General features: G+C 38.4%; 1 protein-coding gene across 2 annotated transcripts in view; it reads left to right on the top strand.

Moving 5' to 3' along the window:
* LOC127629927 (rho GTPase-activating protein 35-like) overlaps positions 1-17155 on the top strand; it is a 117157-nt gene that overhangs the window by 55987 nt on the left and 44015 nt on the right. For both annotated transcript variants that reach the window (XM_052107243.1, XM_052107241.1), the window contains exon 2: positions 10740-14855. In XM_052107243.1, the coding sequence (XP_051963203.1) occupies positions 11121-14855 (3735 nt within the window). In that variant the 5' untranslated portion in view covers positions 10740-11120. The remainder of the gene's footprint in view (positions 1-10739; positions 14856-17155) is intronic.

Below are 17155 nucleotides of genomic sequence, written 5' to 3'. Positions count from 1 at the left end.
AAATAGCTTTTTTTCTGCACCATTTTACAGTCCCAAGACCCATTCAAAGAGGCTGAAATGTTGTTCTCAATTTTGGCTACGAATTTGTTCATTATTGGAGATATATGGTTAACAATGGACATTTGTACAAATTCTGAACTTGAGTGTCTTGAAAGAATAGTTCAAGAATGAAAATTCTGTCGTCATTTACCCTCACACCCTGTCTACACCGTATGGGACATACACTGGGCACATTGAAACGAACGTTCTCAACTGTTTATTTATCTTGTTGGCAGGAGTGGTGACAGCATGCAGCTCAAATAGACGTTTACTGACGGTGCGGCTTGACACGGCTTGCACATCCATTTTAGAAAACACCATAGTTTATAATGGGAGCGATTTGCTTTAGTTGTGTCGTGCTTCTCGGATCTGGTGTTGACAGGGTGTCATGATATTGCAAACCTGTTTGACTACCTTCTAAGGAACACAAAGAAAGGAATTTTGAATAATGTTCTGGGTCCTCTTTTACATGCAGTTACTATAGCCTTCAAGTTTCAAAAGGGACACAAAAGCACCATAAAAGGATCAGAAGTAGTCCATACGACTTGTGTGCTACATTCAAAGTCTTCGGATTTATTGAAAAAATCAGACTACTTGTTCGTGAATTGGACATCGCTACTTCTCACATGAACTCTTGTAAACATGCCATGGAGAGCTAGGGCGTATATCAAGATGTTCAATGAATATCTTACATGTTTGTCTGTTTCTCACCAAATTATTTCATTTTCAGAAGATTTGGACTATAGTGCACAATACATATTGATCAATATTATGATACTTTTATGGTGTTTTTGTGTCTTTTTTTAATACTACATTGCCCATTCATTCATAATTGCATGGAAAAGTGGAACCAGGACATTATACTGAGAAATTTCCTTTTCTTTTCTTGTTTTCTTGGAAACAAGGTAGTCATGTTTGGAAATGATGGTGAATAAATAATGACAGAATTTACACATTTGGGTGAACTGTTCCTTTTAACATTTTATGAGAAATTGGAAAAGATGTATTCGGAAAGATGTTTGAAAACGATGTTTAACTCATTCAATTCAGTGGCGCATAAATTACAATGAATAGTCACCAGACATGAAATGCATGTTAACACAATTTCAAAACCTTTTCTGTGTAAAATAATAGCCAATTTTACAACTTTGTTGCCATGATGATACAATTTCAACAATCTAAAATCCTAAAACGACTGTAAAAATGACAATTTAAACAACTTTACAGCTCAAATAATGAGTCTTAACAGAACAATTAATGTAAGTGCTTTTACAAAATTATAAGCTTCACATTTCTGCCTTTTTAAACCCTCCAAATATTTCCCCCATTCAATTCCTTTGCATTTCACTGTAACCTCAATGTTTACTTAAAGAAAAGGAGGGATGAGTTGAAATAAATACATTTTTGTGGTATTCAGTTCTATGCCACAAAGGATGTTGATTGAACTTCACTTTTGAACCTGGAATATACCTTTTAATGAAGCAACTCAAATGAATGCAGTGAACTCTGTCATTGTTTCTCAACTAGTTTATCAGATTTTACTTTGGACATTAAGGGGGCTTTCACACTAGCACTTTTGGTGCGCACCCCGGTTCGAATGACGTCAGAGTTCGGTTCGTTTGGATGATGTGAACGCTGTCTTCCGAACGCGGGTGCGCACCAGCGAACCGTACTCGAGTCCGCTTAAAAAGGTGGTCTGGGGTACAGTTCATGTGAACTCCAGTACGGTTCGCTGCTGATATGAACGCAATCGAACCAAACCGCGGAAGTGAACCACTATTGATGACGTATAATGTGGTCGTCAGTCTCACACGCGTCACTTTCAAAATGAGCGGAAAGGGTTTACTTTCGTGCGTGCGTGCGTGTGTGTGTATACACTTACCTTGACGAAAAGCGGGATTGACGCACACGCACTGCAAGCAGAGAGATGATTTCTGCTTGCCTTCGCAAAAATTGTCTTCGGCGGACAGCCCGCTGTCTTTTGAACGATTTCAGTATTTTTGCGGCAGACAGACGCTAACTGTGTTTCTGTATCTTGATGTTGAAAACAAAACCAAAGGTTAAAAAAAGAAGAACAAATGTGAACCGAGCAAGTCTATTCATTGAATTTTGACGCCTTTTCATTTCGCGGTTATCAAGCAACACGATTACGCACCAGCTGCAGCTTGATGACGCAAGCGTACCGCGGTTCGGATACAAATATATAATGTGAACACAGTCCATCGGGGGCAGGGGGAGGGGGGGAGCAATCGAACTCGGGTTCGGAACAGGCAATCGAACCAAGTGTGAAAGCCCCCTAAGTGGTGATCAAACACAGTACCAAATTGGTTTACCAAAACAAAAATGTCCTTAGTCAAAAAGCAGTGTATTTATATATTTATTCATTTACTAATGGTAATTTATTAGTATTACCATGAAAACCTCAATAGGCGTGTCTTTACAGTTTGTGTGCTTAAATGTTTAGTTTCTTCATGTCTCTGGAATTTCAATGGTTTTGATGTTCTTGACAGACATTATTTAACAGGACACATTGTGATTAGCATAAACCATGTTGGTCCTTGTTGCATGTCAACCTGTATTTAATGTAGTCTGGGTTGAATTATCTTCTACCTTGCATAGTTTTGGTTATGGTTTTAAAGGATGAGGCCGATCTTGGCATCTCTCTAATGGATTTGCACCAAAATACCTTAGAGTTTGTTTGGACACACAACATCAGAAAGTTCACCCACCAGTAGCAAAACACCGGTTTATGGAACTAATTTACCATTCAGATATAAATCTAGTTCCCTCCTTATGTAAATTAGATGTTATGACAGTCAAGTCGGCCAACTCTCAAAAACTATTTTAATAATGTGTAGCCTTTATTTTGTGGGGATGGTCACATGTTGCAGATCCAATATGTAAAGCAGGTCTTTCACATTTCAGCAAGACCCTCTGCATCCTCCTGTTGTTTTTACTAGTTATGTAGTGCGTATATGAGGATAAGTCAATGCGTTACCATATCATCATGTTATAGTGACCCAGACCAAACGGAGTTAGTCCTCAAGGCATCAGGCTACGCACTAACCTAGGTTTGGCTTACCATATCATTTCACTGTCCTCTACAAACATGGTCATGAATATGATTGTATCTCACCCCTGATTGGTGGAATAGTGCTACATCATCTGCGTATGCCATCTATAGACTAATAACTTCGTAATAAGTAGTATAAGTGTAATTGCATTCATATATTTACTTTATAAATGACTCTGAATTTACAGTATGTAGGCAGCTGTAGGCTAGATAAAGTCAGCATGAAATTAAAATTGACCATCTTTATATTAATACAAATTCCTGGTCATTTTGTGCACGATCCATCAGTGCTTTTAATTACATGGAAAATGTATGCTTGACTTTGTATTCTTTCATCAAAATGTGATAACCTGCACCGCCTTTTCAATTGTTCTCAGATAACGTCACCAAGCACTCGACCAATGGCAGACTATTCAGGAAAACAAGATTTTTTACAATTGACCATTGGCTAAGCTCTAATAAGGTTTAATACAGGTTAAATTGTATTGACAGGATTTGTGTCAATGTTGATTACCACAGACATAATTTCGACTCAAAATTTGAACGAAACAATTGCGTTCAAATAGGCACAAAGTAAAAAGGTCCAATACGCAAAACATTAACAACACACCGTTTCAAAAGTACAGCCACGATACTTAAACATTATGTGTTAACAAGAATCTAGTGTGATAAAATCGCTTACTAACCATGTCTGTGTAAAGTTATGTAGTATTTCAACTTTATTGACCTGACAACGGAGTGCCTGTAACCCTGTAGGCCTATACCGGTAACAATAAAGTAAACCAAAAAGTGAGTTCACATGATTTTTCGGTTTTCGTTAAAGCTGCAAGATTTTTAGGTTAAAGAGGAACAAATTGCCATTATTAAGTACAGAAACAGATTTTTATCTGTTTGGAGAAGTTGTTTGCCTGCTATAATGCTTGCATACAGTATGTTTTCTGGAAGTGTTGCAATGCTTTATGAATTGATCAATACCAGTGTGTTTACCGATCGTGATGCATCTACATTGTGCTGTGAAGTTATTGTGGATGTTTACTAAATGTATGATTTATGAAATTGACTTCTTGTTTTTGTTATATTGCACATTTAAACATATTTCATGTTTAATAACTTATATTTTATCCCCATCATTATTATTAATAAATATACATAATTTTTCATTTTAATCTTAGTTTGTCTTTTGACAAACATGTCCGTTAAAAATAGTCAAGATTTTGTCATGTCATAATCATAAATAAATAAATAAATTTTAGTCAACGAAAATAAAATCTTTTACCCGATGATGTGCAAAATTGACAAAAAAAAAAAAAAGGGTTAAACTCTTAACAGTCCAAACGTTAATCGTATTTTCACAAATTTATAAAACATTATGTAAACATGTATCAAACATGCATTATAAATGTATATATTTTGCTTGTTGTGAAAAACTTGAGCTCCTGAAATAATGTTTGGTCGGAAGCATTAGCTACTTTTTGGAAGTTAGCCTGTTTTCATGCTTTAGAGACTTTGCTTCTGGCATGATTATTATGGAAACCGCATATTCACAGCGCAAGTGACGCAACGTATATTCTGCCTTGCGTGTCGCTTCACTGCGTAGATGTAAGTTGTTCCATAAATATTGGGGAGGTATTCCAATCTAACCACGTTGTTTAGTGTAAAATTCCACTGTCATATTTGGGCCAGGAGCCGCTGTCACATTGGCATGTGATTTTGAATTATTTGCTATTATGCGTGCTTATGCATGATATTGGAAGCGTTCCTTCTCATGGATAATGTGGAGAAACACAATTAATGTACTCCACAAACAAAATAACAACTTTAGCCTTAGCAATAAACATTATGTGTGCTACAATTGTTTTAAGTTATGAGATACCTGTACAAATCTGATAAAAATATAAAATCTAAAAAAATTAAAAATAAATCCTTTGGTCCTCCCACCCTCCTTTGGTCCTTAAGGGGCAGCAGTTGTATTGCCTGATCAAAAAGCCATTTGACACCGACTCTCAAACACCACATCTAGCAATCACAGGTAGCATTTGATTGCGGTTGCAGATGTCACTGTCTGGACCAAATTAAACTGATAACTGATAATAAAAAATTAGCTCAGGCAAAAAGACTTGCATTTCTGAAATCACAAAACAAACCAACGTAAAAAGAATATATTGTGCTGTCATATCAGAGTGGATAATGCAATTTTGGGCCTTGTTGGACATGTGCCTCACAGGGAGCTAGTGTCATGTCCTACCCCATGCCATTGACTGACAGAACTTCTTTGGGGTATTCTGTTCTGTCCCTGATTAGAGACCTGCAACAACACTTCTTAATACCATGATAACCATCAAAATACATCAACTAATGTATTTTAAATTATATATTTGTTTTTCTGTGTGTTGTCGGTTAACTAATCTGCCTGACAGCTTAGCATGCTAACCTATATTATGCAGTTTTCATCAAACCTTCGTAAATGGCTTTTTGATCAGGCAATTCAACTGCTGCCCCTTAAGGACCAAAGGAGGGTGGGAGGACCAAAGGATTTATTTTTTATTTTTTTAGATTTGATATTTTAATCAATAATAGAAGTGGAAATATGGGAATTATGTTGTGACTAAAAAAATTAAATAAAAACTAAGTTATATTTTAGCATCTTCAAAGTGGCCACACTTTGCCTAGAATTTGCAGAAATGTACTCATGACATTTTCTCAACCAACTTTTTGAGGACTCACACTGGGATGCTTTTAAACAGTATTGAAGGAGTTCCCCATCATAATTATTCAGTCCAAGTCATCCATTTCAAAAAACTTTTTTTTTTTTTTTTTATTACATTTTAGTTTTGTAATTAAATACATGTGGTGGCAAAATTATATTTTTGTTAAGTGTACACCTTCAGATCAAATGGTTTTTAAGATCATGAGAAGCATTTCAGTCAAGTGTTTCAAAACTTTTGAACGGTAGTGTACACTCCTAACTATTATTCCATAGTTGTGATGACTTTACTATTATTCTAAAATGTGAATAAATAAATAAATAAATAAATAAATAAATAATGAGTAAGTGACCCTAAACTTTTGAATGGCAGTGTATGTGCTTGTCTCCTGTGAGCTCATGTAATTTGTTGCCCATGTTATGTTGATTTCTATAAGTATCAACTTTAAAACTTCTGTTACACTTTTGGTTTTCAACTCTTTATAGCCTGCTCACACTCAAAATACATTTTACATTTCCTCAAAATCACTGTTTTAATTTGACCATATTAATTTGATCCATTGCAGCACTCTATTTGAAATGTCAGTGGTGTTGTTAATATTTTTTATTGCAAAATCCTTTTGACAAATATTATAGAAACAGTGGAAACAGCCAATGTGCAGTGCTGCCTATTAAGGGCCATTTAGGTTTCCCTTGTTGCCTAATTAACAACTGTAGATCTGAAGTGCTTATCGCAGCTTTCATCTGTGTGTATACTTGTGTGTTTGGGGATTAGAATGTGATGCCTTGTAGGAGTGGTTGTGGCACAGGAACATCTTGTAACAATGAAACATCAGAAATTTTACAACAAACTCACCTAAATCGTAAGAGGGTTTATGTTATGCAATTTATGTTATACAGTGGGTACGGAAAGTATTCAGACCCCCTTAAATTTTTCACTCTTTGTTATATTGCAGCCATTTGCTAAAATCATTTAAGTTCATTTTTTTCCCTCATTATTGTACACACAGCACCCCATATTGACAGAAAAACACAGAATTGTTGACATTTTTTCACATTTATTAAAAAAGAAAATCTGAAATATCACATGGTCCTAAGTATTCAGACCCTTTGTTCAGTATTTAGTAGAAGCACCCTTTTGATCTAATACAGCCATGAGTCTTTTTGGGAAAGATGCAACAAGTTTTTCACATCTGGATTTGGGTATCCTCTGCCATTCCTCCTTGCAGATCCTCTCCAGTTCTGTCAGGTTGGATGGTAAACGTTGGTGGACAGCCATTTTCAGGTCTCTCCAGAGATGCTCAATTGGGTTTAAGTCAGGGCTCTGGCTGGGCCATTCAAGAACAGTCACGGATTTGTTGTGAAGCCACTCCTTCGTAATTTTAGCGGTGTGCTTAGGGTCATTGTCTTGTTGGAAGGTGAACCTTCGGCCCAGTCTGAGGTCCAGAGCACTCTGGAGAAGGTTTTCGTCCAGGATATCCCTGTACTTGGCCGCATTCATCTTTCCCTCGATTGCAACCAGTCGTCCTGTCCCTGCAGCTGAAAAACACCCCCACAGCAATAAATTTAAGCAATAAATAAATAAAATAATGGCATGTTTCAATAATTACAAAATTGCATGATCTGTAAATTCCATGCTTTGTTACGCCAAAAATTTTTTTTCTCATTTACACATTTCCAAATATTCTGGCCATTAAATTAACATAACCTGCAAAACTAATGCATCAACATGGAGGAGGAGATAACATATGTAAGATATGAAAGACTCAAATTAAGATGTTTAAGCTCAGTAGTGATCAGACCTTTGTAGCTCCAAAAATCAAATAAAGGAAACAAAAGTAATCCATATGACTCCAGTTGCTTAATCTATTTCTTCAGAAGCGATATGATAACTGTGGGGGAGAAACAGATAAAAGTGTAAGTCTTTTTTTTATTACTCTAAATCTCCACTTTCACTTTCACGTCTGAAAGTCACATGTGATGCCTGTTTATTTTTCACTTTCACATCTGGAAGTGAAAGTGGAGCTTTACAGTAAAAAATTACTTAAATATTTATCAGTTTCTCACCCACACCTATTATATTGCTTCTGAATATATGAATTTAACCACTGGAGTCTTATGGAATACTTTGTTTCCTTTGTGATTTTTGGAGCTACAAAGGTCTGATCACCATTTACTTGCATTGTTTGGACCTACAAAGCAGAGATATTTTTCTAAAAATCTTCTTTTTGTGTTCTGCTGAAGACAGAAAGTCAATCATATCTGGGATGGCATGAGGGTGATTTGAAATAAAAAAAAATATTTTGATCAACTATCCCGTTTTAAAACTCCATGCCAATTGAATAAAACTATGCAAAAATTTGCATTTCACAATGAAAATTAGTCAGAGATATGATTCATACACTAAAAGTGGTTAATGTAAAATTATTATTGTATCATTTATCATGTTTTATTTAACAAAGTCTATTTATCCATTATTACATTAGCTATTTATTTTATGTTATTATTATTATTTACATTATTATTATTATTTCGATTTTATGTTCTCTCAGACCTGATTAACTAAATATTCAGTATAACATCCATCCTTACTACACTTTTGTCTTCTAGCTGGTGAGGTAGCTTTTCAAACAGACAGATAATATGAAATGAGCCAATGGAAGAGAAGTAGCACAGGGAGCGACAGTGTTACTCTCTAGGACAGTATATTTTGAATAAATGGCGCGAGATCTGCCACTGAGTCGGTAACATCTAACATCTGCTCAGCGGACGGCAGGAAACAAACAATGTTCAGCAAAAATTCAAATCAAGATCTCGATTTGTATATTTGGACTAGGCTTATTTCAGATGTTATTAATAAAGCAACAGGAACAGCAACTCTTTGCAGGTGCATTTCGTTTTTTTTACTAGGGATGGAGATGAGAGATGTAACAGGTGATTAAGTGTCTCTCTTCACCATGCAGCTGGTACACCAAGCCTTTTTGCTATTTCTGCCTTTCTTGTCAAATGTGCAAATGATTGTTTTATCACGTCGCTCTGTAATGGAGACACAGTATAACGGCATTTGCATGTTGCATTAACAGATTTAGAAAGGTTTATATGTCTGTAACATATATGACAAAGCACTTCCTCACTGCGCCCACTTACACTAAACTCAACAGGAGAGCAAACGTGCTGCTGACAGCTGCACGTGAGTGAGAGAGAGATCTAATGCATCTTCTGGATTTACAGTTTGATACAAAAACAAGTTTATTGGTTTGATTTGTTCATCTGTATCTATTGGTTTAAAGAGCAACATGCAGGTTGGACACCCCTATGTAGCATAGTGAATGTTGATGATAAAACAACTAGATTTTCTGAACTGGAGTAATATATATTTAGCCATTAACGATATTTTGAGATAAATTGTGATAAAATAACTTCCGCGTCTATAACGCACTAACCGGAAGTGACGATGGCCGAGGGAGTCTGGTCAAGCTCAAGCTCAGGTTACAATGGATTCGAATGAAGAAACCGAGTTCTCCGGTATGGACGAACATGCCTATGATGGCCCACAGGCCTATAATTATTACATTTGGACCTTGCAATTTACTGGAGAGTATACCGTTAGCCTACGGGGATACAAAATCAGACGGGAGGGCGGCGGGAGAACAGTTTGAAATGCGGGGGAAACAGGAGAGTTGGGCTAGCTTCCTGCCAATAGCTATAGCATTGTGCAAACTACTAAATTCATTTCAGAAGGCAGACAATAACGTTACGACAACCTGTCCTAAAGCTCAGTCTCTCTCCCTCTCTCTGTATTATTATACTAAATAAATATTTAATATTATAAAAAATATATTATAGAAAAATATTATACTATTATTATTACGAAATTACACAAATTAAGAGTTAAAATAATTAAAAGTAAGACTTACTCTGCTAAGTGCTCGTTTTCGTTGCACAGAATGTCTGCTAACGTTAGCACTTTGTCCTCCAGTCCCGCCCGCGCCAAAATCCGGTGTAAACTTTGATGGTGGACTTGATTCCATCGAGTGCACCGAGGGAACAGCATCAGTAATCAGCCTCACATGGTCCTTACTCCGAAATCCCATCCGAGACTCCAACAAATCTCCAGGTCGATAATTCTCCGGAGTGAAATGTGCGCCACAAACGACCGAGTGTGTGGTAACAGAAGTCTGCTCTCTTCACCTGCACAAAACGCACCCAAGACCGAAAAGCCTTGTTTTTCTTAGAAGGAAAATGATGGACACGATGTCCTGACAGGCTGGAATTCGTGCAACCAGCACAAACACAATAATTTACCATTATGGCTTCTCTAAAACTAGATCTAAAACTTTCTGTCTCTCACTACTGCTCTAACTACATCAACACCCATCAATAAGAGAGCTGACCGCGAGCTCTTTTATTTGCCTCGCCCTACGTCATATGACGCGTTGCTATAGCAGGAAAGGCGTATTCCAGAGCCTAGCACATTTTCATCAAAATCTCTACATCAAATGAGATTTCATTAGTAATTTCTACATATGTGTTTTTAAAAGACCTCTGCAGACAATATAAAGTATTAATAAAGTTATAAATTCAACCTGCATGTTGCTCTTTAATAATTCACAGCTGCACTGTAAAGTGAATAAAAGTGTGCAGGAATTTCCCGTGTTATGAAATTGGAGATTGTGGGAATGATTCAAATTGTGCTCAATACCCTCAATCCTGCACCGAATTTCAGGCCCTGTTCTTGATTCAGAAACTTCATAGTTATATCTGATCAAACTAGAACAAAAATATTATCTTCCAAGCAGTCTTTGATGTTTAATAGATGTAATGGATTAATTGTTTTAATTTGTTCTATGCTTTATTTAAAGTATCTATTTTTGTAACATTTTTTTAAATGTAATTTGCTTTGTTTTTGCCTCTTTCTTTCAGGGTTCGATCCAGGCTGGACAAACCTGAAACCTACAGTATTTCTGTGTCAAAGAACCCCTAAAGAGAGAGATGGGCTGGAATATTACTGCTTGCAGCATACCCTCCTAGATCCAGAGTGTGTCTTCTCCCCACCCCCTCCCTTCTTCCCCCTCTAAACCTCTGGCAAACACTTGGATGGACAAATGACTCTAGATTTAAAATTTGTCCTTTAAGGGCATTGAACATACTGGTTCTGCAATAAAAAAAAAATCACTAAAAGCAACTTTCAGGATCTTTATAAATTTATTTTGCCAGGCTTGAAAGCACTTTGATGGAACATCAGCCCAGCAGCTTTCAAACCAAAGCTTCTGGGAATGGCAAGATGAGCGTTGTCATACAGTGATGATGGCAAAAAAGCAAGATGTCCGGGCACCAACCTACAACCTTGTTGTAGTAGGTTTGTCCGGTACTGAGAAGGAGAAGGGGCAGTGTGGAGTGGGCAAGTCCTGCCTTTGTAATCGCTTTGTCCGCCCCAGTGCTGATGATTTTTATTTAGACCATACATCTGTTTTAAGCACGAGTGATTTTGGTGGTAGAGTGGTAAACAATGACCACTTCCTGTTTTGGGGCGAGGCTGTACGAATGTTGGAGGATGGTGCTGAGTACCGAATGCATGTGGTGGAGCAGACAGAGTTCATTGATGACCAAACGTTCCAGCCACATCGAAGTACTGCCTTACAACCCTATATCAAGCGGGCAGCTTCCACCAAACTGGCCTCCGCTGAGAAGCTTATGTATTTCTGTACAGATCAGCTAGGGCTAGAACAAGACTTTGAGCAGAAGCAGATGCCTGAAGGCAAGCTTTCAGTAGATGGATTCTTGCTCTCTGTAGATGTGAGTAGAGGAATGAACCGTAATTTTGATGACCAGATGAAGTTTGTCACCAATCTATATAACCAGCTAGCCAAGACCAAGAAGCCAGTTGTTCTTGCGCTGACCAAGTGTGATGAAGGGGTTGAGCGGTATATTAAAGACTCTCACACCTTAGCCCTGACCAAGAAAAACTTGCAGGTTGTTGAGACTTCAGCACGCTCTAATGTTAATGTCGACCTTGCCTTTCTTACCTTGGTGCAGTTGATAGATAAGAGTCGAGGGAAGCCAAAGATAATTCCTTACTTTGAAGCCCTGAAGCAACAGAGTCAGCAAATAGCAACCGCCAAGGATCGCTACGAGTGGCTGGTCAGCCGCATTGTGATTAACCATAATGAGACATGGCCCAACATCAACCGCAGAATGCAGACTTCCCCAGAGTACAAAGAGTATGTCTTCCTTGAAGGTACTTCCAAGGCCAAGAAGTTATTTCAACAACATGTACACAGGCTCAAGCAGGAGCACATAGAAAAGCGGCGCAGACTCTATCTCAGCACACTCCCACAGGCTCTAAACTCCTTGGTTGCAGATCTGAATGAGGTTGATCACCTGAGCTGGTCAGGAGTACAGAAAGTTCTAGAGACTAAGCGGGAGTTCTCCCACTGGTTTGTTGTGCTGGATGACACACCATGGGAAACTACACCACACATTGACAACATGGAAGATGAGCGTATTCCCCAGGACCTTTTGGAAACCCCAGCAGCAGAGACAATCTATGAGAGTCACTTAGAGCACCTACGTAATGAGCGAAAGCGGGCAGAGATGCAATGGGAATTCAAAGAAAAACTTGCTTCCTCACCATTTGTAACACCTGGCAAACCCTGGGAGGAAGCCCGTAGCTTCATCATGAATGAAGAGTTTTATCAGTGGCTAGAGGAGCCAGAGTACCTTGATATCTATAACAAATACCAGAAGGTTATTATTGACCAAGCCAAAGAGGATTTCCAAGAACTTTTACTGGAGTACTCAGAGCTGTTCTATGAGCTTGAAGTTGATGCTAAGCCCAGTAAAGAAAAAATGGGTGCCATCCAAGAGGTTCTTGGAGAAGAGCAGAGGTTTAAGGCCCTCCAAAAGCTTCAGGCTGAGAGAGATGCCCTGGTACTCAAGCATATCCATTTTGTCTATCACCCTACCAAGGAAACGTGTCCCAGCAGTCCTCATTGTGTGGATGGCAAAATCGAGCAACTTTTAGCCCTTCGTTTTCCCACTCGATATTCCATTGATGGGAACTCAAAATCACAGTTTGGTGAGGGAAAGGTAGATAGAATAAATCTTGTAATTCTTGGCAAAGATGGACTTGCAAGAGAGTTAGCTAATGAGATCCGAGCACTATGCACCAATGACGAACGGTATGTGCTAGGTGGAAGGACTTATGAACTGGCTCTTCGACCTATAGAGGGCAATGTACGCCTTCCGGTGAACTCATTCCATACCCCGACTTTTGCCCCACATGGTTGTCTCTGCCTCTACAATTCCAAGGAATCCTTAAACTACGTTGTTGACAGCATTGAGAAATTATGGGAATCAACCATTGGTCGAAGGGACAGTAGCCTAGTTCAGCTTCCCTTGTCTCTTCTGTTAGTCACCAAAAGGGGTGTGGGTTCAATTGCAGACATTGGGGGTGAAACTGCTCAAAGCCTGATTCAACATGGTCAACAAGTGGCAGGCAAATTTCAGTGCAATTATTTGGAGCCTGCTTCTCCAGGTGTAGGCTATGCCCGTAATATAAATGAAAAGCATTTAAACCAGGTTCTAAAAGGTCTCTTAGACACCCTGAGACCTTCAGTAAGTCTTGGAAGTAGCTCCCCACCCTTATTGCCTCCCCTTGCAAGTTTCAGAGACTCACAGCAGACCTTAGAGACTGATTTGAGAATTGTAATGTGTCTCATGTGTGGAGACACTTATGATGTTGACCAGCTTCTTTCACCGTTCTTGCTGCCCCAGTACTGTCGGCCCTCTTCCAGTCTATCCAGTGGAACATCAGTGATGCTGGATTTAACTATTGGTGGCCAAAGGCAAAGCATTGATCTTGCTGTGCTATCTTATCACTCATCTTTTTCCTTGCGTAAAAGCAGATTAGTGCATGGTTACATAGCAGTATATTCAGCCAAACGTAAGGCTTCCATGGAAACACTTTGCGCCTTCCTTTGTGAGGTCCAGGACATTATTCCAGTGCAGCTTCTTGCTGTTGCAGAGACTCAGTCAGAACTTGCAGAATCTGAGGTAGTCCGGGAGCAGCTTTCCCAAATGGAGGAATTGGCTCATGATATTGAGGGCCGTTTCAGCTCTGTGATCTGTGGACCTGGTGGGGTCGTGGGAGGCTTGCATCGGATGGAACACTTCCAGCCATTCTTCAAGGAGGTACTGGAGAAAAGAACCATTGTTGAGGCAACACACATGTATGACAATGTTGCAGAGAATGTCACCAATGAGAATATTTCTTCACCTCGATGTAGTTCTCCAAGCACCACTTTGCTGGACTCAGAAGATGACATTGAGCCCCCCTCACCTTATCCCACACTTAGAGATGATGGCACCTTGACTCATGTTGGAGGTTTCAAGCTCCATGATCTGGAAGGTAATGCCTTCTCACTCCTCTCTGACATCACTACTTTTGAAAACAAGCTCAACAACAAAGTCCCACCTCAGGTGCGACCAAAGCCCAATGTCACCTTCGACATCCCCAAACCTCCAAACAACAGTACGTACATGGACTTGGGGGTTAACAGGCGCTCATTACCATCGGTCACCTGGCCACAAGGAAGTGATGGTGGTTATGATCCATCTGACTATGCTGAGCCCATGGATGCAGTAGCAAAGCCTCGTCCCACAGAGGAGGAGAATATTTATTCTGTACCACATGATAGCACACAGGGCAAGATTATCACTATTCGCAATGCAAACAAGAGTCATGCTAACGGTGCAGGCAATGGCTCAGACAGTGAGGCTGATAGCAGCTCATTAGAGCGTAGACGAAAACTATCTGCACTTGGAGTAAAACCCCGGCTGTATCGTGATCGCTCCAAACGCCTGGGCAAGTTTAGCAACTTCCGTACAAGTTTCATCGGCAGTGATGATGAGCTTGGCGGCCTCCCCAAGACTAAAGAGGATGAGGTTGGAGCACAGAAAGGGGACAGCTCCCTAAATGAGGAAGGCGAGGACCCAAAAAGGAGGAATATATTGAGAAGTCTGCGTAGGACTGCCAAGGTAAAATTTTATGCCATATATATTAGAGATTAATAAATGTACAACTTTATTCTTTGAAAGTGACAATAATGGATTTAATATTGGTTAGCATAAACTAGACTTGGCTGTGAACTATGCCAATTTTTCATATATGCTGTTTTGCATAATGACAAAGAATAAATATCCTCATCTAAGCATTTATGAATATATACACCTTTAAAACTTGTAAGCAATCAAATTCAGTGTTCTATGCTATGTCTAATTAATTGTCTTTCTGTGGGCATGTTTCTGTAAATGTGTCTGCATACATGAACGGTTCTAAACAGAGAATGGTAACACTGAATTTTGCTGATCCTCAAACTATATATGGATAAATATATTTCATGTAAAAAGCCAGCAAACGTTTTGAAGTCTGTATAGCAATGCACCTGTTTATATATTGATCTCTCACTTCAGCTGCAGCATTACAAATGCTGCAAGTGCAGTTGAACTTGCTTAATCAGAAATCCCTTACTGCTCTACTTTTTGTGGGGCAAAATTTCATAGCCATTGTCACATTTAGATTCACGTTATTTAAGTAGTTGTTTTCCACTTTTCTTAATCTTTTGATTTTTCTGTTGCCTTTTTGGATTTTAACACAATGACAACTTTGAGTATTTAAGAGCAATATGATGATATGCCCCATGATGAGAATGACAGACTTGGTGCTGCTGCTTGATGAGTTGTAGTATATTTAATTTTCAGAATTGAGATCTACATAGAGAAGGTTCAGCTTACTTTTTTAAACATGCATGATGGAAGGACAGTCTTACATTCTTTATTGGCTGCCTTTATGGTTATGCTGTGTGCCTGTTTATTGGATAGTGGTTTTTGTGTTGCACTTGTGTTTTGAGACTATACAGAAAAACCGAAAGTCTGATATTCTGTCTTTTTTGAATCTATGTAGTGGTTAAGTGCTGTTAGCTTGAAATGTCAGAGATCCAGCTAAAGCTTTTTTGTTGGAAATACTATGGATGCACAACAATTATAGCCACTGCAAATTTTAGGCTGAAAAGTGCCATAAAACGTATTTCATGGCCAAACAAATTAACAGAAAATGCAGCTTTACCAGTTCCAATAACAGAAATTTTAGCATGAATAAAAGCAATGTACACATTCAATTATCCAGGTTTAATAATGATGATCTTGCCAAAAAAAAAAAGCTTGTTTACAATTAGTGAGCACATGTATGATGTGTGATAGGATTCAGATGAACACTGAAGACTATGCAAACATATTGCAGTCAAACTGCATTGTACATTTGCATTTCCTAGTTGTGCACACACGTGTGACACAATGATTATGTATAAAAAATAAAAGTATAAAAATCAACAAACAGAGAAAATAATTCCACAAAAAACAGAATCCACAATTACTACCATAATTTTGTTTCTCTCCACATGGTGCTCACTGAGAGCCTTCCAGAAAGGACAAATACATGTCCCATTTCTTACCAAATGTGTCCAATCTGCCATTCTGTATATATGACATTCTTTCAAATGCCCAGTTTAGTGAACCATTGACTTCCATCCTTTAAGAATTATTTGTCTGCGCAGAACCACAGACCAAGGGCTATGTCTCCATCCTCCAACTGACATTGCCAGCAGGTAGGTGTGTCTTTTAAACCAAGCCTAAACAATTGAGAAGTAGTCCAGTAGAAACTTTGCAAGATCAAGGCAAACCCTTGCATCCCTAGACAACTCTCCATCCTCAAATACTAAGTTCAAATATCTTTCTCATAAAGGCCCCATCTCCAAGATTCTGAATCAATGAGGAATACACTGAAGCTTCATGCCCGCTGTGAGCACCATACAAAGGGTGTCTGCAGCTTTAGGGGGCTGTGTACTGCCACCAAAAATAGAACAAAATAAATGCCGCAACTTTAAATACCTGAAAATGCTGTGTTTATATTTTCAAATGATCTCAAAGCTCAGTTTTCATAAAGGTCACCAAGTATTGCAACACCCCTCTCAATCCATTCTTTCCAGCAAAAGGGGGACTTGTTAATACACAATTTGGGGTTCAGCTATATGCTTGAGAAAACGTTTAGGTAAATATCAAAATTGAACAACCAGGAAACCTTTGTCCATACTTAATGTAACTGTGAAATAATGAGATGAATTTTTAGTTCTCAGGGCAGTTTGACAGAAAGACTTTGCAATGAACTTCAAAATTGCATTTCACACAAAACAAAAACAAAAAAAATTTAGTATTTTAAATGGTAGATGGTTGTGTTTTTCAGATTTCTTTTTAGTCATAAAATGTTAGTAATTTATTTGCAC

This window comes from Xyrauchen texanus, chromosome 36, assembly GCF_025860055.1.
Source record: "Xyrauchen texanus isolate HMW12.3.18 chromosome 36, RBS_HiC_50CHRs, whole genome shotgun sequence".
NCBI lineage: Eukaryota > Metazoa > Chordata > Actinopteri > Cypriniformes > Catostomidae > Xyrauchen > Xyrauchen texanus.
The sequence above is the reverse complement of the archived record's forward strand: the minus strand, read 5'-3'. Positions and strand labels throughout refer to the sequence as shown.